The 22867-nt window shown below is 33.8% G+C and overlaps 1 protein-coding gene across 1 annotated transcript in view; it reads right to left on the bottom strand.

Annotated features, from left to right (window-relative positions):
* Positions 1-22867, bottom strand: part of LOC129221329 (uncharacterized) — a 156994-nt gene that overhangs the window by 54076 nt on the left and 80051 nt on the right. Inside the window, 1 exon segment of the mRNA XM_054855796.1 lies at positions 1666-1806. Within this exon segment, the coding sequence (XP_054711771.1) occupies positions 1666-1806 (141 nt within the window).

Genomic DNA, 22867 nt, shown 5'->3' with positions numbered 1-22867 from the left:
GCTGCAATTTTCTACGAATAGGTATACAAAAACTTGTGCCACGATACGACAAATACTTGGAAAATCAAGAGAGTAATGTCGAAATATAGCGTAAGGGTGGTAGATTTTTGTGCAATGAATTTCTTTGCTCTACCTGTACTCGTCCTTTTTTTTTTTCAAAACGGACCTTACTTTTAAAACGTCCCTCGTATTACTGTAAATTTGAGTTTACAGTGCAGAAAAAAAGTACAGTAAACTGTACCGAAAAAAATAAACGATTGCAGTGACCACGTGACTTTCAGTGAGAAGCACATAATGCCGTACTTCCCCTGATTTGACGTGAGCCAACTGGTACGGTAGTCGGCGAAGCCGCCTGCCAATACGAAGGTCCTGAGTTTAAATCTGCTGCTGGTATTTTGCTTTTTTCAACTCTTGTTTATTCTACTGTAAAACTTTGCAGTAAAATAGAATTTTACGTTAAAAATTAACTGGCAACATGGATGCCATATCTTTTGGCGTAAAATTTCAGTTTTTATTTATTTATTTATTTATTTATTTATTATTTATTTATTTATTTATTTTTATTTTATTTTATTATTATTATTATTTTTTTGAGCAATCACGATTTGTTATTGCTTTTATTTGACTGTTTTGATGTCGTATAATTTTATTTTCCCGCCAGCACCCTCTGCAGCATCACCGTCGACCGGTCGCCTCACGATGCTGCTCCTATAGCGAAAACCGTCTCCAGGTTGCGTCAATATCCTACACTTACACGCATACATACACGCACGTACACACACACACAAACACATACACACACCTACACACACAAACAAATATACACACACTCAAACACATAAACACACACGCATACATACAGACACCTACACATACGCACACAACTACCCACACACTTATGCATGCACACAGACACAAACACATATACCTACACACAAACACACATTACCCCCCCCCCACACACACAAACACTCATACACATAACTACCCACATACTCATACCTGCACGCAGACACAAACACACATGACTACACACACATACCTCCTACACACAAACACACATACTCCCCTCCACAAACATAAACACACACGCTTATATACACAGACACTCGTGATTGCGAAAAACATAATTTGAATTCAAGAGGTTAAAAATTCAAATTATTATTTTTATTTATTTATTGAGCAATCACGATTGCTTATTGTTCTCATTTGACCGTTTTCGATGTCCGTGCTTTTTTCAATTTGGACCAGAAGCTTCTGCAGCATCACCCCCCACCGTCTTCTGCTGGCTCCGGTTTTGAGCTATCCACTTCTCCTGGTCGGAGGCGTGCATGTCCTAGACACACACACGTTCACACACATACACACACACGACTTCACACACATACACTCACACACACCTACGTGCATACACACATGTCTACGCACACACACAACTATGCACAGGTAACCGCCCAGGAGGAGAGGCAGGCTCTGGGGGGGGGGGACAGGAGCCGTTTTTAGAAACAATAACTCCAATGAGTAGGGTCCTGTCTCAGTTTGTGATTGCGAAAAACATAATTTGAATTCAAAATTTCAGAATTCAAATTAATTTTCTTTTTTATTTATTTATTTTTTTAACAGTGTACGAGCAGGTGAAAGGTTGAATTTCGGAAAATCACGTACCTGGAAGGCATCCACCGGAGGCAGAAAGTACGGAGTTTTCTTCCCGGCATTTGCAGTATTGGGTTTCTAGGTCGCACGCGAGTATGACTGCGTCACCGCAGTCCTCGTCCGTACTGCACCGCTCCCGGCTTTCAACCATTCCTGAAAATGAGAAATTCTAAATTTACTTTTCATTACAAGATCTTAACCTTTCAAAAACTGCGATACCTTATGAATGTTATCATTTATTGGGGGGGGGGGCACAAATATTGGGCTTTTTTAACATCTAGAGCAGATCCAGCTTCTGGTTTTGGAAGTACTCGTTATCAGAAAGGGATCAAAGTAATTTTCGGGCACAAATAGGGGGTTTAAGGTCAACGAAATATGTCATCAAAATGCAGCTTTAATTTTGTCGCTTACGGGGGGGGAGGGCTGGGGGTAAGACCACCAAGGCACAGCCTCTAAATCTCCGCTTGTATGTACATAAATGCATAGTTTTCAAACTTTGTATCCTCTATTTTAAGACACTTACCGTTTAAGAGATATTTGTGAAAAATTGATTTTCTGAGCTTCGACCTTGAATAAAACGTTTAGCTCCACTGGGATTCGTTGGGAACGTTTGAAACTTCATTTATAATGATGTCTCTAATTATTTCTATGGTAATTTCATAGTCAAAGTGCAATATTTGGACAAAAATTGGGATTTTAGGGTGAATTTTTAGAAATTTGAGTCTCTGAACTCCAGTTTTAGACTTTATTTTATCGCTTTAGGGAGAAGGTGGTATGACCCCTTGACCCATCCACTGAATCCCCTCCCGTTTGTGCATAATTATCTGTTAATTATTTATTAATTATCTATTAATTTTCAATCTTTGTATCCCCTATTTTTACAATAACACTTACCGTTTAAGAGATAGTTGCGAAAAATTGGTTTTTGACCTTTGACCTTGAATAAAATTTTTAGCTCCACCAGGGTCGATGGGGACTTCTGACACTTCACTTTAGTGTTGTCCTTAACTATATTTGTGTTAATTTCATAGTCAAAGTACCAAATAGGGGTACAAATAAGGGGTCTAAGGGATTTTTTTTTAATACGTCTCCAATGCCATTTCAACCTGTATTTAGTAGCTTTAGGGTGGAAGGTATGACCCCCATGACCCATCCTCGGAATCCCCACTTGTTTATACACAATTGCATACCTTTCAAACCTTGTAACCTCCATTTTTTTGCTAACAATTATCGTTTAAGAGATATATATGAAAAATTGATTTTTTGACCTTTGACCTTGCATAAAATTTTTAGCTCCACTCGGATCGATGAGGACTTTTGACATTTCATGTATAATGATGTTCTTAAGGTCTGTACCAATTTTCAGCTTTATGGGAATTTTTCCGAACTTTCGCCTTCTTTTGGTCTATTTTGACCGGGCTAGTAGCTGTATGGTACAATAACACCCCATTTTTACTTACCCTAAATTCTCAACTGTCAAATTGTTCTTTTTTCATGGCTGCCAGCAATTTATGGAAAAAATGGTGGCAAATTCAAATCTTGCGTTAATTTTGGGACACCCTTTACATGGTTTATCAGTCCAGCGAATACGAACTTTTTAGGAGAGATGGGGTGCATCTGGAAAAGTGGTTCTCATCCACATGGACCCGCAGGGGTGGTCTTTAAAGAACCCGTGACAACGAAAGAAAAAAAAAATGGGGTGCAGGACAAGCAAATGAAGATCCACTTGCCGGGATCCCATTTGAGTAAGTTACGTTTTGTCAGTGCTATACACATAAAATCCCTCTGCTTTGGCTATTTATTTTTGTATTCAGTATATCCATTGGTGCCATAAAATAAAACTTCACTTGATAATGCCTGCTGTGACGGCCGAGGAGATTTTAGTGGAAGATTACCAAGACCACCAAAATTTATACACGAGAATGTTTCCTCGTGTATACTAAGAAGCTAGTTAAATAAGTATCATGATCCACTATAATATTAAAATCTGTTCGCGTCTGTCTGTCTGAAGATTGATCTTCTCAAGAACCGCCGCGAATCGAGAGCCAAACGAGATACCGTCGATTCGAAATTTTCCAAAGAAAACAATAGGACCAATCTCGTAATTGTGCGACTTTAATTAGTGGAGATATTAATTAAAACGTTAATTAACATAACGTTATTCAGGAATTTTTATTTCTTTCCTGTTGCCATTTTGCATATGGATGAGCAAGTAAAATTCTAATAATTGTTTTAAAAGAGATTTTTTGGCTGCTGTCCAAATCTTAAAACAACGTTTCCATCTAGAATTTCATTTTAAATTAGTTTAAAAATTGGTTGCTCTATTCGGACATAGCCTTTATTTTATCGTCTGTCCTTTTTTTATTTTTTACATTCAACGTTCTTAACTCTTTTCAGCATATGAAAGTTGTTTCTTTAGTTATGTTTATTGATTGTAGTGTAAGTTTATCATTCAACGGCCTCATATTTTGGTACATTTAGAATGTGCGACTAATTATGTTTATTTAGTTGGATTTTTCCCGTCATATTGGTGAGTTTTCGAATTGTAATAACTCTCTTTTTCCTTCCTGTTTCTATTTTTGAAATACAGTTTGTATCGTTAAAAGAACATGTTAAATTAAGATTGTTTGGATTTCGTTAAGTGAAACTGAGTTGAACAAAAGTGTTTTTAAGGATTTTAACTAAAACTAAATTGGAATCTGATGACTTGGTCTTAAATTATTGCTTACTGGTATTTGTTAAGTCTTGGTGCTTTAGTTTCACGTAAGCAGCCAAAAAGTGTGCGTCATTTTATGTACAAAGCTGATTGTAATTGTACATAAATATTTCGAATATAGTCTATCAGATGTAATTAATTTTAACGTAAGCACAGATTATAGTTGAAAATGCATATATATTTTCATCTTTTGTGCTAATTGAAAATACTCATAACTTGTATCATTGATAACTGTGATTAACGTTAAAGACATTTTTGCCAAAAATATGCTCTAGGTGTTTTGCAACCCTTGCATTACGCGTATTTATTTACTTCTTAGCGCTTTAGAAACTGATGTCAGCGTAATACAAAAAAAATCAATTGGACATCTCTTTCATTGTTTAAGTAGCCCGTGCAACGCCGGGCATGCAGCTAGTATTTGAATAAAAACTGATGTTAGTGTACTATTGCTAATATACTCAGTTAATATACACTGCGGAAAGAAGAGTTGACAATGCAACGAGAGGTTGGGCTTCTTTATTTATTAACAAATTAGTGGTACCCGCACGGCTTTGCTCGTAGTAGAAAATAATTTTGCTTGGGAAAATGTTCTTAAAATTGGAATAGAAAAAGAACCACATCGAATATTCGAAAAATCGCTTCGAGGTGCACACCCCCATGCTACAAACTAACTTTGTGCCAAATTTCATGAAAATCGGCTGAACGGTCTAGGCGCTATGCCCGTCATAGAGATTCAGACATCCTCCAGACAGAGAGACTTTCAGCTTTATTATTAGTAAAGATAAGACAATAGGGTCATTCCAATGTCACGTGCGGAACAACACGACTCGATAATTTAAAGAGCATTTTTTTATAGATCTTAATATTTTATTTGAACAGGAGTTAGAACATTTTTTGATTTTTTTACATTTGATTCAAAGACACTCCTGACACATTATAATTTTATTAAATACCTTTTTCACTTAAAATTGTATTTATTTGCATGCTTCACGTGCGGGACATCTAAAGTCAACCTCTTCCCGTTTGCTGTATGCATTACTTTATATTTTAGCGCTATTAATACAGCAATGACGAAACAAATTGTCGGTTTTGAAAGGTAAGGTTCCAACGTAAAAAAAACATATCTCATTTGTTGAGAAATACTAATTTAAACCATTGAACAAAAATATTATGTACAGGTTCATTTCAATGAAAACGGTCATTTTGTTAGGCACGTAATGTTTCCTATTTTTCATGAAAAATAAATAATGTTAAAAGGTTATGACGAAATTTTTCGCTTTAGAAGCCAAACATACGTTTTTGATTTTTAAGCCACAAAATTGTTTTTACATTGCCCATTTAAATTATTATTTTTAATGAAATTGATGTTAAAAGGTTATGACGAAATTTTTCGCTTTAGAAGCCACAAGTACGTTTTTGACTTCTTAAGCCACAAAAAAATTTTTACATTGCCCTTTTACATTATTATTTTTAATGAAATTTATATTTTTAATGAAATTTATGTTAAAAGGTTATGACGAAATTTTTCGCTTTAGGAGCCACACATACGTTTTTGATTTCTTATGCCACAAAATTCTTTTTACATTGTCCTTTTACGTTATTATTTTTAATGAAATTTATATTTTTAATGAAATTTATGTTAAAAGGTTATGACGAAATTTTTCGCTTTAGAAGCCACACATACGTTTTTGATTTCTTATGCCACAAAATTGTTTTTACATTGCCCTTTTAAATTATTATTTTTAATGAAATTGATGTTAAAAGGTTATGAAGAAATTTTTCGCTTTAAAAGCCACACATAGATTTTTGATTTCTTAAGCCAAAAAATTGTTTTTACATTGCCCTTTTAAATTATTATTTTTAATGAAATTGATGTTAAAAGGTTATGACGAAATTTTTCGCTTTAAAAGCCACACATACATTTTTGATTTCTTAAGCCACAAAATTGTTTTTACATTTCCCTTTTAAATTATTATTTTTAATTAAATTGATGTTAAAAGGTTATGACGAAATTTTTCGCTTTAAAAGCCACACATACGTTTTTGATTTCTTAATCCACAAAATTGTTTTTACATTGTCCTTTTAAATTATTATTTTAATGAAATTGATGTTAAAAGGTTATGACGAAATTTTTCGCTTTAGAAGCCACACATACGTTTTTGATTTCTTAAGCCACAAAATTGTTTTTACATTGCCATTTTTAAATTATTATTTTAATGAAATTGATGTTAAAAGGTTATGACGAAATTTTTCGCTTTAGAAGCCTCACATAGGTTTTTGATTTCTTAAGCCACAAAATTGTTTTTATATTGCACTTTTAAATTATTATTTTTAATGAAATTGATGTTAAAAGGTTATGACGAAATTTTTCGCTTTAGAAGCCACACGTACGTTTTTGATTTCTTATGCCACAAAATTGTTTTTACATTGCCCTTTTAAATTATTATTTTTAATGAAATTGATGTTAAAAGGTTACGACGAAATTTTTCGCTTTAGAAGCCACACGTACGTTTTTGATTTCTTATGTCACAAATTTGTTTTTACATTGCCATTTTTAAATTATTATTTTAATGAAATTGATGTTAAAAGGTTATGACGAAATTTTTCGCTTTAGAAGCCACACGTACGTTTTTGATTTCTTATGTCACAAAATTGTTTTTACATTGCCCTTTTAAATTATTATTTTTAATGACATTGATGTTAAAAGGTTATGACGAAATTTTTCGCTTTAGAAGCCACACATACTTTTTTGATTTTTAAGACACAAAAGTGGTTTTACATTTCCCTTTTAAATTATTATTTTTAATGAAATTGATGTTAAAAGGTTATGACGAAGTTTTTCGCTTTAGAAGCCGCCCATACGTTTTTGATTTCTTATGCCACAAAATTCTTTTTACATTGCCCTTTTAAATTATTATTTTTAATGAAATTTATATTTTTATTGAAATTAATGTTAAAAGGTTATGACGAAATTTTTCGCTTTAGAAGCCACACATACGCTTTTGATTTCTTAAGCCACAAAATTGCATTCACATTGCCCTTTTAAATTATTATTTTCAATGAAATATATAACGCGTCACGTGCTGGCAAAATGACTGTTTTCCGTGGACTGGTCCGAAACAAGAAAGATTTGCAGCACAAGGAGAAGAAATAACCCCCGCGGCACTGGCAGGAATCGAACCCACGATCTCCCGTATAAGAAGCGAACCAACGACCTCCGGTATAAGGAGTGAAGGTTTTACCACAGAGCCACGGAGACCCTAACTAAAATTAATTATTTATTTCACTATGTATCCCAAATATTCTTATCTATACATTTATTTTTCAATTCCTATTATTATTTTACTCTCCCTATATATACATATTTACAGATCTTGTTCAAATTTTCAATCCTTAATAAAATACTTTTTATTCATCCAAGGGCGCCCATATGCAAAATTTTAAGGGGGCTCAAAAATTTTCCCTATGGTTTAGCAGAATATTTACCCCAAGAAAACCAATTTTAGTACAGATTAGAGACAATAAATTTTGACATTTGTAATAACTTATTCATTAATGGCTGGAAAATAAATTTTTATACATTTTCGCAAAGAAAAAAGCACTAAAAGCAAGGAAGTGCTAATTTTTAGGGGTTGGAGCCCCCGTGCCCCCTATATGAGCGCCCTTGTATTCATCCCCTTAAATTCAAATACATTTTTTAAAACTTGTTTTAGATGACACTTGATGTTAATACAGTTTTCAAATAATAATTCACTAATTTGATTTTATTAATTAGTAGAATAAAATTTTTCTAGCAGTAATTGAGTTTAACTTTTGTTTTTTTATATTACTTGTTAACATTTTAGACAGAAGTTTTAGTACTTAAGTTAAATCCTTCATAACGGATTGTACGAAAAGTTAAGCATGAGCTAAAGAAGACTTTACAATGAAGCAGGTGAAAAACATCGACTCAAAAAACAGACACAAATAAAATAAATAAATAATCCCTTTACTGATATATAACTCAGTTTATCTTCTTTACTAATAATAAAGCGAAAAATCTCTCTGTCTGGACTTCTGGATGTCTGTATGATGTCTGTGAAGTGCATAGCGCCTAGACCGTTCTGCCGATTTTTATGAAATTTGACGCAAAGTTAGTTTGTAGCATGGGGTGTGCACCTCAAAGCGGTTTTTCGAAAATTCGATTTTATTCTTTTGCTATTTCAATTTTAAGAACATTTTCCGGAGCAAAATTATCATAAGATGGACGAGTAAATTACGAAATTATCATGACGTGGAATGGGAGAGTGAATGAACATAGCCAATTGGCGATAAATTCGTAATCCATTATTTGTAAATATACAAGCGAACCGAGTGACCTTTTAATTTTTAACTACGGGCAAAGCCGTGCGGGTGCCACTAGTCCTTTCATAAAACATCATATTAATGCAAATGTGACTTACTTGTTTGCAATGCTGCCCGATGCATTTAAGTCATAATCCCATAATACGCACAACTTTCTCTTTTACTTAAAATGCGTTGCATCTTTTGCACTAATAAATTCAGCTGCATAATAATCATTGCACAAAACACATTTTAGAAAAGATCCAATCAAATACGCTTTAGCAAATGCATCCACTAATTCCGCGAATTAATCCACACGCACACATTTTGCAAAATCATTTCTTATTTATCCAGCTTCTGCCGAAACCGCGAGCATTGGGAAAGTGTCTTTACGGGCAACATTATTTAGGGACGTAGAGGTCACAAAAGAGCCATCAGGTGTTATGAGCAAGAGATACTAAGACATCATTTGATGCGCGGTTGAAGTAATGTTAGACGTAATTTGACACTTCAGAGCGCTTAAGGACTTTTATGATAGCTTTGTTCGAGAAATGGTGATGTGTTGGTATTGTTTAGGATTTGTCGAAAAAACCTCCACACGCGAATATAATTGCCGCGGGAAAAAGATAATAAATTTCTATGACGCTAACTTTATCTGGACAAAACAGTTTGTTTTTTTTTCTCTCTTGTTTTGGAATGTAATACTATGCGTAGAGAAGTGTCAGACATTTGGACAAAACAATTTTTTTTCTCTTTTGTGTTTCAATGAACACTATATATTGAAAAAGGCTAAATTTTATTCGAACTAGAACGCTGTTAATTAAAGTGTGCGGAATCTCTATTCCATATAGATGTTTTTTTTTTCATAGGAAGATCTATGTTGGGTGGGTGGTTTGTCTGGGTGGCGTAGTGTTTAGGCGTAGTTGAAAAACAGAATGAAATTCACAGATTGATTGATATGTAGAAGTCTTGCCTTGCTAAATGTCACGTGAATGCTGCCTTCCTCTTTTTAGTTATAAGCTGTCAAAAATGGTCAATTTTGAAAATTTTTGAATTTTAAATGGGTTTTAGAGCTATAGTGAAAAAAAATAGTCTTAGTTTTTTTTTCTTTTTTTTATTAAAGAACGGTTTTAAATATAACATTCATAAACAAAATACACCCATAAATTTCAAGATTTTTTTTTTTTTTTTTGCTTATCTCTATTGATTAAAGAAACATACGGCATTTAGTAAAGAATAAAAATTTGCAAAAATGGGCAAACTCGCAGTTTTCACTCATCATAATTCAAGAGAAAATAGGATTATTATTTTTTTTTTTTCTTTGGCAAGTGGATTTTAGCTACTTTATGATAAGAACAATAATTGCTTAAATTTACATTTAAGTGCCGTTGCAAATTGATGGTGATGAAAACGCTGCATTTAGCTTCATTAGTACTTTTTAAATTACTAGTAAAGGAAAAGAAAATATTAGAACGTTAGATCTTACAAATTTGCAGAGAACTGTATACACATATTTCGGGACTACAAGAAACCTATTTCTCAATGCAAAAGGAGTGAGCTACATCTATAATCTCACTTCTTTTGCATTAAGGAGCTGATGTGTGCATCACATGACTTCATTTTACTCTAATTTTAATGTCACTTTCTCATTATTGGCAATTTCAATGTGATTCAATAGTTTAAATCTATTGAATCACATTAAAATTGCTCTCTCTAAATATCACCAACAGCGGCCAAATTGAAACAAGATTTAAAAACAAAATCGCCAAATTTTTCTCAGAGTTGGCGACAAAACTTGGCGACCAAAAGACTAACGTTATATCGCCCAAGTGCCCGCCAAATAATAACACCACTTGAGTTTACATCGAAGTTAACAATGATTTCCCTACAAAAAGGAGCAAAAGACGCCTTTAAAAACACCCGAATGCAACCAAAAGGGGAGGTGCACAACTAGACCCCTCTACGAATCTACGTACCAAATTTTAACTTTCTAGGACATATCGTTCTTGAGTTATGTGACATACATACGCATATCCACACATACAAACGGACATTGCGAGAAAAGTCGTTGTAATTAACTCGAGCAATGTAAAAGTGGATATTTCGGGTGTTTATACGTTCTTAGGCACTTATCCGCGTGTGGTCGGGTTGAAAAAAAAAACTCAACATTAATCGGGGGTGAGTAAAATGGAAATTAAGGCCGAATTTTGAGTGAAAATTTTTTCGCGAATACAGTACTTCCTTTTTTGTAAAAGGAAGTAAAAAAAGGATGCCTTGCAACCCCGAAATACGTGAAATCAGTTCTCCGAAAATTTGAGCGCTGAAACGTTGCAATATTTCTTCTATTTTTCAACAAAAAAGTTAAAAAAATTAAATAAAATAACAAAGTAAGATTTTTTGCAACAAAAAGTAAAGAGTTTAAGATTTTACTTTTCCTTTTTTAAATTTTTTATTTTTAACTTGTGTTTTTCCAAAAACGTGCCTTTTGCAAAAGATTTTCACAAATTTTAACAGTACATGAGCAAAAAAGTCTGAAAAACGCTCCCGTAAAATGTATTGAGACTTATCGAAGTTTGCCTCGAAATTGCATTCCATCTCATTCAATCTAAAAATTTCTATGCTTTCAAACACAAAGGCTCATATCCTCGTATCCCTATATTGCTTTATAAGTGGACTCTCCCTCATCGAAAATTTCCTGGACTCTTTCCAAATATACCTCTGTCACGTGATACCCCGGCGCCGGTCGTGGAGCTGTTTCCGTCGAGTCTGGGAGCAATTGTTCGGCTGGTGCGGAAATAGCCGGACCCATGCCGGATAGAATAAAGTTTATAGGGACACATTTGGGAGTTGTTGTAACACAACTGATGCTAGTTTTTGACGATCGTAGATTGCTTTATTGCTGATCTGCTTGTTTGGCTTGGTAAACAAAATAACAAAACAGACAAAATAACTTTTATAGCACCAATATAATATACTTGGAGCTCTAAATTATACATATGTTATACATTTTGAAAACAAGCGTGTTTAGATTACAGGAAATCATTTGTTTAGTTTTAAAAATTTGAATTATGCTATAGAAGTTTTTACAGCTTTTTCCATTTCTTTAAGAGTGAATAAATATTTGAACACAGGCGCAGTGAAAGGTAGGAGGTTAACCTTCCAGAACCCTTGGGGTGCGTTTGGATTGGGACCGAGAAACAGTCGCACCAGTGGCACCGCACGACGTAGGGAAATGAAAAACTGTGACGTCATCTACCAGCGTTCGGATATGCTTGCGGTCACTCTGTGGCGGTCGAACCGGTTGCAACCGCTCTCACCCTTCTCTCACCAATCTCAACGTGGTTAATGAGATTACATGGTATCTTTAGGGCAATCCGGTCGTATTTCAAGTTTTACACCCTCATTGATTGGAGGGCCTCCTGCTGCTGAACGAGACAAACCGAGATGTAATCATGAGTGTTTGAAAACGAAGTTGTTCCACCGGTCTGACCAGAAAACTATTGGTGACGACATAATGGAAACCTGACCAACCACGTGGTGTAACCGGTGAGCAGCTTCCGATCGCAGCCTTGGTTTAACACACGTTGCCTTTCTAATGTGGTATTTATAAAGAAGCAAGTACTATTCAGACCAAACCTCTTCATCATCCAGACGGTATATTTTGGCTTTGCTAAATGCATATTAATAATGCAAAACAACGTAATTTTACCAAGAACCATGTAGAGTAGTTTTGCTTCTTCAAAGTACGTCATGATTTATTAGTATTATAACAATTAAAACAAGTTTTATTATTTAATTTTATTTATGTCCGTACTTTCAGGGAGTTTTTTTCCCCGTTTAAGTCTTAACTAAAAATTCTATTAGTTTTATTGGCATCTACGTGATTTCCTGAATTGACATAAAATTCTTCCTTTTAGGGAACGTTCGGAAACAAGGAATGGTCTCACACGGTGACACTGCAAGGGTTCAGAAACTCAAAACGTTGACGTCACCTTCTTGTTTGACGTCACCTACACGCGTTCAGAAATGCTTGCGGTCACTCTCTTGTGGTGTACTCGGTTGCAACCGCTCTCACCCATCTCTCAACAGATTTAACTTGGTTAGCAAGATCACATGGTATTGACCAATCTGGTCGTGTTTCAAATTTCACTCTTTCTTTGATCAGAGCGACGTCTGCTACTAAACTAGAAGTAACCACGCTGCAACCACGAGTGTTCTGAAACACAGCTGTCTTAACGGGCTCATCAGAAAACTAACAGTGACGTCATACCCGCAACCTGACCAGCTCAGCTGTGTAACTAGGAACTGTTTCCGAACGCAGCCTGAACAGGCGGAATGCAATTCGGTCTGGCGCATATTTGTTTTTACGTTATTCACTCTTGATGTGGCTGTTAAATTTGCCTAAATCTTATGTTAAAGTTTGATTATGCAGTGAGCATATATCGCACCCCGGAAAGAAAATGGATACAATTTAAAATTTAAAAAAAAAACGTACAGGTTATTGATTTTAAATCAAAATTTGATGATCTTTCTTGACACAAAACTCGCACAACGTTAGCTACCACAATTGGTGTGTGGGGGCATAAAACGACATAATAATTAGTGACACATCATTAAAATTTCATACAGTAAAACATGTAAAGTTGACCACCCTTGTAAAGTGACCACCTTTCTATGTTGACCGCCTTTGTCAGGAACGGAATTAGTCCTATCTCATTTAATAAAGGAAAACCTCTGTAACTTGACCACCTCTCTATCTTGACTACCTGTCTATCATGAACACTAATGTACGCCAAATTTGGGTTGAAGTATTGCAAAAAACCCTTTGTAAGTTGACCACTTGGTTTATTTTTTTAAACTTTCTTCGGCAAATTATTTATATTTTATCATTTATTATTATTATTATTATTATTGTTATTATTATTATTATTATTATTATTATTATTATTATTATTGTCATTGTTATTATTATTATTATTGTCATTGTTATTATTATTATTATTATTATTATTGTCATTGTTATTATTATTATTATTATTATTTCTTTTTTTTTATAGCTTTCTAAAAATGTTTTTAATGCTTTGATGAGAGACTAGCATTTTACTAACTAAACATCAGCATGAAGCTTATGCTGCTCTTTATTCTCCAAACTTGTTTTTCATTTGTTGTTCTATTTGAGATAGCTTTTTGTACTCTGTTCAATGAAAATAGGTGTCAGTAGAAAAGCTCTAAGTCTTTTCTTTCATTTGCAATATGTTGTGGCAACACAGGAATTGTGCTAAAAAGAGCAAGCCAGGATCTATACATTTTGGGCCCTCCAGCAACAAAATATGTAGGGTCCCACCCTAGTGGCCAGCAGTGTCTATTTGTAAATAAGTCTTAGTGCTATTTTTTTTTCTTCAATTTCTAGGGCTGTTAGCCCCTTTAAGGACGAGGGCCCCTCGCTCTGCGGGTACGCAGATGTACACCTGCTAATGAGTAAAGTTACATGTTTCTGGTGCAAGGGATTAAGCGATAGGACATTTTAATTTTGCCTTTATGAACTGGGAGAGTCGCGCTTATTGCTCTTTGTGCCATAAGTTGTACAAAAAAGGCTTGAAAAGGAAAGTTAGTTGAACTTGAGATTAATAAGAAGTATGAAATATTATATTAAAATTAATTGAAAATGGAGAAAGCCAGAGAAAATTAGCCGGCACATATGGAATTTCTAAAACTACAGTGTCTAATATAGTTAAATACAAGGAAAAAATAAAATTATTTGAATAGTATTTTTAATTATTGTTTCACTTTCAATAATGTTAAACAATGAAAGTGAGTTGAACAGAAAGAATAAGGGTGAATTACTCAAAAAATGAATACATGGTGCTAGAAATGACAAAAAAAAAAAAAAAACATTACCGCCCTTTATAAGTTGACCACCTGTCTAAGTTGACCACCAAAGTACTGTATCGCGAGTGGTCAACTTACACAGGTTTCACTGTAATTTAGAAGATAAATTTTCTAACTTGAAAAATGGATTATTGATAAAGACAATAAAAGCTAAACTGTATACATCAATCTTAATGTTTTTGCGCGTATTGTAATATTTGAGATCAAGGCACTTACACTATTACTGCATAAAACAATGATTATCTGTAAAAACTGTATAGATTTTTTCTTTTTTCCTTTTTTTATGAGTTGTGTCACTTTCTATTGCCGGGATGCAATGTGTAAATAAGCTTTTATATGGAACGGGATTCTTGAATTTCTTGAAATATATAAAAACATAGTTTAACGTTGAATATCTTAAAATCTTGAATCTCCTTTTTTTTTTCTTTTAACTTGACCCTTGGAAACCATTTTATCTTTGCATATTTTTCAAATTATTAAGTAAAACAAAAGAAATAAGAAAGAATAAACGAGGAAGAAGACAACTCACTAGGTTTTCGGACAAGAATTTGGAAAACCCAGACTAGATTTTTAGATGAAAATCGTGTTCGGATACAGACTTGAACCATAAAATTACAAATACGCGTTTTGGGAATTTAGAACCTTAAAATACGAGCTTAAATATTCGTCACAACTATAACAAATTGTTCATCTCAAACTCGATTCAAAATTTTTAACAATAAGTACCTTAAAATAAAAAAGTAATTTTATTCATAGTCAAAAGTAGCAGCATTTTTGTGAAAATTACTCCAGCTCTAAACGAATAAATTGAAGCACGAAATCCTTTGTGGAAATATTCATGCAAAATCGGGAAGTCTTTAAGAAGAACAAACTATCGTTAAATTTCGTAAGTAATTTAAATAACAAAGTGTCGTGAAACTTCATTATCTTTGTGACGAATGAAGTATCGTACGTGACGCCGCAGTCTTTGAGAAACTAAGTATTTTCAAACGCATTGTCTAAAGCAACATTTCTCAACATTTTTCACACCGCGGACAGATAAAAATTTGTAAAAAAAAAAAAAAAACACTTACCAGACAGTGTTTGTTTTACTTACTTTTTTTTTTTTTTTTTTGTTTAACAAAACCACTTTTTTAACCGACTTCAAAAAGGAGGCGGTTATCAGTTCATACCGTATGTATGTTTTTTTTTTTTTTGTTTGTCCACTCATAGCGTCTCACCTAGTGAACCGATTTTGATGATTCTTTTTTTAATGGATAGAGGATGGCTCAACTTAGGTCCCATTACTTTGTTTGACCATATTTGTTCTTTAGTAAAAAAGTTATGGGCAAAAAACAGTAAATTTCCCTATTAAATGATTAAAATGATATTGTAGCGAAGTTCGCACTTTTCATCCGTGGATAACGGTGGCTCAGTGGTAGAATTCCCGTCTCCCACACGATCAACCTGGGTTCAAATCCCGACTAGGACAAAGTGAATTTTACTAAAATTTCGTTTCTACTGTTTCCCGTATTTTCTCGAATTTTCTATTAATTTCTGTATTTTTTCAAGTCTGGAAAGTTCCAGAACTTTTTCAAGTTGTATATAAGGAGATGTAACGTTCATTCGTGGTTCAGAATAAAGATTTTGAGTTGAGACTAAAGAGTATTCGCTTCATTTGGCTTTCACATTGTCTTCGCTATCTTCATCTACGCGACAATATGAAACTCATTGTTATAAAAGTTTGGTGCCATATAACTGTAACATTAATAGTAATTGTAATGATAATTTTGAATAAAGGCTTTTCTAAAGCAATACAGTGATATAGAGACGCACTTCTTACTAGGTAACTTCTTACTTTTACTGAAATATCTACATTTACACTAAAAAGAATGAAATAAAAAAATTTTGAAAAAAAAAAAAATAGAACCGACTTCAAAATTGCTCTAAAAAGTGAAAAATAATTTTATTCTTTAAACACCATCGATAATACTTTTAAACATAATTTTTGAAGTTGGCGCAAAAAAAAAAAAAAAAGGAAAATTCATTGTAACCATGCTTCGTTCATATTTTTATCAAAAAATCGTCCAAACTTAGGAACGAAACATTTATATCGTTACTCAAATATGCTGTCATCAATGCGTAATGCATGTGGTAGTGAAGAAACTGGACGTGGTTAAATTTATACTTGTAGTTGAGTTATGGCTGTGAATTAATTTATCGATCGTTTTTGCGCCAACTTCAAAAATTATGTTTAAAAGTATTATCGATGGTGTTTAAAGAATAAAATTATTTTTCACTTTTTAGAGCAATTTTGAAGTCGGTTCTATTTTTTTTTTTTTTTTTCAAAATTTTTTTTTGTCATTAAAGAACTGCGATATAATTTAAACGCACTTAAATAAAAAGGCAAGTTATTTTGTTAAATAGTATAAGCAAGGAGGAAGAAAGTTCTGAAAGCAATCACAAAATTAAAGTAAAAAATAGTGCACAAAATGTTAATTAAAAGAGGGGACAATGACCCCTTTCCCTACTTTAAGAAAGCAATGTGTGTTACACCTTTATAAAGACGCCCTTTTTGTTTTTGTTGCTCGTTGTGCTCAACCTACAGCCCGCGCTTCATATGTGGACGCATCTGACCCACGAGGCTCACAGTTGTGCTCCATATTACGGAACGAAAAATCTATAATGAAACCTTGCAAAGCAAACAATCATCTAAATACGGTATTACGAATGTCTGTTGCAAACTTGAAGCCAAGTACTCACAAATTGGTTTTTGAAATATCTATATATATAAAAATGAATGTTTCTCTGTATGTCAACCATGAACTCAAAAACTACCCGGCAGATTTGGCTGAAACTTTCACCGTTTGTTATTTGTGGTACTGGGAATGTTTATAGACCGGTTCGAAAAAAATCCGATGGATAGTTCTTTTTTAATTCTAATTTAAGTCACAATCAATTGGATAAATACGAATAAAATGATCCACTGCAGAAATTAATTCGCGTGAAAGATCTCATTGATAAGAAGTTAGCTGTTGCCATTTTTCTTGAGTTTGAACAAATAAATTCTTTCTTTATTGTTTTATGGCTTTTCATGCAACGGAGGGGATTTAAAACTTTTTCTATTTGATATTTTTAGCGATTGATTGATCTTGCAAACTGCGTGAGTACAAAATTTGAGTATAGTCACGGTTTCACTTGATACCTGGACCGATTATTATGAAAATTGCTATCTATCTGTATTTTTCCACGCAGAAGGTGCATAATATGCTCATTGAAGCCACTCGCCACCAGGTGGCACTGCAGAGTAGCAACTTCTGCCCCGTTCAACCGATTGTCATGAAAATCAGTATAATGATGTATTTTTTTGCTGGCGTAGCAACGCGCGTCGGGTACAGCTAGTAGACCTATAAATAAAATAGGCATGTAATAATAAAAACAGCAATTTGTGGTTTGTAATCGTCTTTAACTTTCCTCAATGATTTTCATTTTTTTTAATTCAACTTTTTTTTTTAATTTTACATTTTTTTAAATTCTCTTTTTTCAATGTTATAGGGACGGAAGATTAAAAAACTTTCTGTGCAATACACTAATTTATACAAATCATATTTTTCTATTAAATAAAAAATGTGTATACAGGAATTAGAACACGATAGACACAAGGAAGGATTGGACACGATTATGGGTGGTTCTATGCTCCGCTTGGGCTCTTCTATCACCCCCTTTCGTATGGCAGATTCGATCGAACTCACCCTGTATATTAAAACGTTTAGTACATTATGCTTCTGATAGCAGCTGCAATACTTTTACAGTACCACCTCGTTTATCCGGAATATTTGGGACCAAAGGCAATCCGGATAAACGAAGATCCGAATAATAGGTAAAACACATTCGTAAATTCTTAGACTTATCTTTTATTGTAGTAGAAAACAATGCCTTGTAACAGTTACATAGGATTGTTACTGGCTAATACATCATTATCAATAATGCAGCTGCAGTGGTGTCGAACTCACGCTCCAAATAAGCCAAGTTTATTATATGACTATAATGTATTGCGCGACCTATGAAGGAGTTGCACATTTAAGGTAGGCGAACACCCTCAACATTTGTTTCTTCAATATTCATTGCACCTTTCTAAAACTTTATACGATTATTAAATATGGCATGAATCACACATTTTGACCACTTACATGTTGAAAAAAAAGTCTATACTTTTTTTTTAATGAATAAGCAACACTTCCACGTCGGATTTCGTAACACTTCCAGCGCATTCACTATTTTATTCTTTTTAAAGCTTTTTTCTCTATGTCTTTGTTAGATACCAGAGAGTGATATGACTCTCCAATTCGGAAATGATTAACTAAAAACAGGCATTATGGGTAAATGTTAGAAAAATTCCTCCGAAATACGTGCTTTTTACCCATAAGTTTAACTGATCATTATTTCAAAACCACATACTGTGTGTACATTGAATTTTCGAGGTTTATATCACAATAATATGTTTAATTACCATTTTTGCAAAATTTCAAATTTTTATAGTTTAATACTTTTTTTGTTAGATCTGTCAGCGTAGATAAAAACTTTGAAAACGTATTTATTAGAAAATAAAGAATGAAAAAGTGAATTTCAGTTATAAGCAATGCATTTAAGTTTAGTGAATTTGTTTTAGTTTTCTAGAAAGAAGAACACTGGGGTTCTTTAAACTCCTCAAAATCGATGTTTTTTCGAAAACTAGGATGTTTGCATACCTTAATCAAAATAAAGAGCGAGTATTTGGTGCATTTATAGTTCCGTTCTTACTATCGTAATTTAGAAATATTGTTTGAGTAAAGATATGTTTTTAATTCTTCACATTTGATCCGGAGAAACCGAAGATTCGGACAAAAAGCGGTCAAATAAAAGTTGTTCTGTATTAAAAAATGCTTCATTTTTTATCTCATTGATCACATGACTCAAGATGAGCCTATGTGGAATGAAAATTTAATTAGAACAACAATTAATTTTAAAAGAATTTTACTACTGTTAGGTCTTTTTCCATCGATTAAATAACCATTAAAAAAAAAATTGAATTTTGTCATCTTGAATTCAAATTATGTTTTTCGCAATCACGAGTGTGTGTGTATATGTAAGCGTGTGTGTCTGTGTGTGGGGGATATGTGTGTGTGTAGGCATGTGTGTTTGTGTCTGTGTGCAGGAATGAGTGTGTGGGTAGTTGTGTGTATGGGGGTATGTGTGTGTGTGTGTAGGCATATGTGTTTGTCTCTGTGTGCAGGCATGAGTGTGTGGGTAGTTGTGTGTGTGTGTTTGTGTATGTGTGTAGGTGTATGTATGTGTGTGTAGGTGTATGTATGTATATGTGTGTAGGTGCGTGTATGTATGCGTGTAAGTGTAGGATATTGACGAAACCTGGAGACGGTTTTTGCTAGAGGTGCAGCATCGTGAGGACCCGGTCGACGGTGATGCTGCGGAGGGTGGTGGTGGGAAAAATGATAAGAACGTCAAAAACAGTCAAATAAAAGCAATAAGCAATCGTGATTGCTCAAAAAAAAAATAGTTTAGCAGTCAAAAATAGAAATTTTTGATTAAAAGTTCACAACATGACTACATATATTCGCAAAATGGTTTTACGAAATAAAGAATTAAAATTGAGCCCACGTCTATTGTAGTATTCTGTAGTCTTCCAACTATATTTTTTCGCATTAGAAAGTTACTTATTGAAAGAGAGATTAAAAGGACAATGTCAACGTCTCAACACGTTTACACAATACATCCTCGTTTAAATCAAAAAATAAAAAAACAATTTGTTCCTTAAATACAGATTTGGTTCACTGTGTTCTGGTTCAATCGCTTTATCTTTAATCTTTTCTTTACTAATAATAAACCTGAATGTCTGGATCTCTGTCCGGATCTCTGTCTGGATGTCTGTGACGCGCATAGCGCCTAGACCGTTCAGCCGATTTTCATGAAATTTGGCACAAAGTTAGTTTGTAGCATGGGGGTGTGCACCTCGAAGCGATTTTTCAAAAATTCGATTTTGTTCTTTATCCATTCCAATTTTAAGCCCATTTTTCACAGAAATTTAATAAAATGGGAAAGAATTTGTTCTGAAAATTATCTTTCTTTATCTTTCTTTTCTTTACTTCTTTATCTTTCTTCTTTTTTTTTTTTTCTTTTTAAAAAGCAAACCTGAAAGTCTCCCTGTATGGATGTTTGGATCTCTGTGACGCGCGTAGCGCCTAGACCGTTCGGCCGATTTTCATGAAATTTTGCACCAAGTTAGTTTGTAGCATGGGGGTGTGCACCTCGAAGCGATTTTTCGAAAATTCGATGTGGTTCTTTTTCTATTCCAATTTTAAGAACAAAAATATCATAAGATGGACAAGTAAATTACGAAATTATCATAACGTGGAACCGTAACATGGGTACAAGCCAATTGGCGAGAAGATTCACCATACATTATTTGCAAATATACACATACAGGCATTCTGGTGCCACTAGTAACTAATAAATACTTATAAATGCAAAAAGTTAACATTATCATATCATACTTCATTTGAAAAATGCGTTTCTATGAAGTAGATACATTATAATTTTAGACGTTGGAGAAAATATCCAAGAAGGAAAAAAAATAATAAGATTAAAAACGAATCAATTTTACTTACTAGCAATACTTTTCTTTTCTAGTGCATCGTTGCATCCAATATTTTCACGGTTACAGAACCCTCTTGACAATTTTAATGTTTCATAAAACCCTAATTTCAACGCATTAAAAAGCCCCCTCCCCCTTTTTTAGTCAATACTTACAATAAAATATAATGAACAAAATTATCTTTTAAGAATCAATTTGAAAGAGGAATTAAGAGGGACGCAATTCTCAGAATATCGGACTTTTATTCTTTCCTGCGAGATAAAAATGCAAAAAAAAAAAAAAGGCTCAAATGTGCGCAAATAACTGCGGAAATTTCCTAACGATCGCTATAAAAAATATCCTCTCCAATAGCAGGAAACTTGACATCTAAAAAAAGTAAGTTAAAAAATAACAAAGAAATGAAAAAGTGAGTGTCCATTCGACTTCTAGCCTCTCAGTATCTTTCAACAAAAGAAGCCCCACGCGGATCTCTGCAGCGAAGAAAATATTGGCCATCCATAATGATGTGCTCCCCACGGAGGCAGCATAAAAGTGCATTCGAAAAATATATTTACCGCACCTACTTCACAGATTGATGCCAATGCTTTAAAGACATTACCAATCAAATATTCTTTTACACATTATTACTTCCTTTTACAAAAAAAGGAAGTATTGTATTCGCGAAAAAATTTTCACTCAAAAATCGGCATTAATTTCCATTTTTCTCACCCCAGAATGAATTTTGAGTTTTTTTTTTTTTTTTCGACACGACCACACGTGGATATATGCCTAGGTACCTACAGACAACCGAAATATCCATTTTGACGACCCCCGAGTTAACTACAACGAATTTTCTCGTGGCGTCCGTATGTACGTACGTATGTGCGTATGTGTGTATGTGTATGTGTGTATGTATCTCGCATAAGTCAAAAACAGTATGTCCTAGAAAGTAGAAATTTGGTACGTAGACTCCTAGTGGGGCCTAGTTGTGCACCTTCCTTTTTGGTTGCATTCAGATGTTCCTAAAGGGGTCTTTTGCCCCTTTTTGGGGGGAAATCATTGTTAATTTCGATGTAAACTCAAGTGGTTTAACAATTTGGCGGACACTTGGAGATCTATCGCCAGTCTTTTGGTCGCCAAGTTTGGTCGCTAACTTGGCGACAAATTTGGCGATGTTTTTTTTTTTTTTAATTTTAAATTTGGTTTCAATTTGGCCACTGTTGGTGATATTTAGAGAGCAAACAATTGAATCACATTAAAATTGCCAATAATGGAGAAATGACATTAAATTAGAGTAAAAGGAAGTCATATGATGCACACATCAGCTCGTATTATTACTGTTACCAGCGGCGGATACAGAATATCTTTTTTTTTTGGGGGGGGGGAGGGGCATGCACATGATCCTCTCCTCAGTAGCGGATTTTAGGGGGGTCCCAGGGGCCCGTGCCACCCCGAAAAGGATGAATTAATTTCACTATTTTATTTATCACTTTTTAATCGACCTTTCTTTTGCATTTTTTTACGTGGTTAACATACATACACAACATATTTTAAATTAAAAGCATTTAAGTTTGCTAAAGAAGTATTACTGGAGTCCTATAGAGTTGTAGAATAAACTTAACTCAGTGGTTTCGAATTCAAGGGACCGTATTATTACGATTCGTCCACTAATTCTACTT

This window comes from Uloborus diversus, chromosome 4, assembly GCF_026930045.1.
Source record: "Uloborus diversus isolate 005 chromosome 4, Udiv.v.3.1, whole genome shotgun sequence".
NCBI lineage: Eukaryota > Metazoa > Arthropoda > Arachnida > Araneae > Uloboridae > Uloborus > Uloborus diversus.
This window is presented reverse-complemented; position numbering and strand designations above follow the sequence as displayed.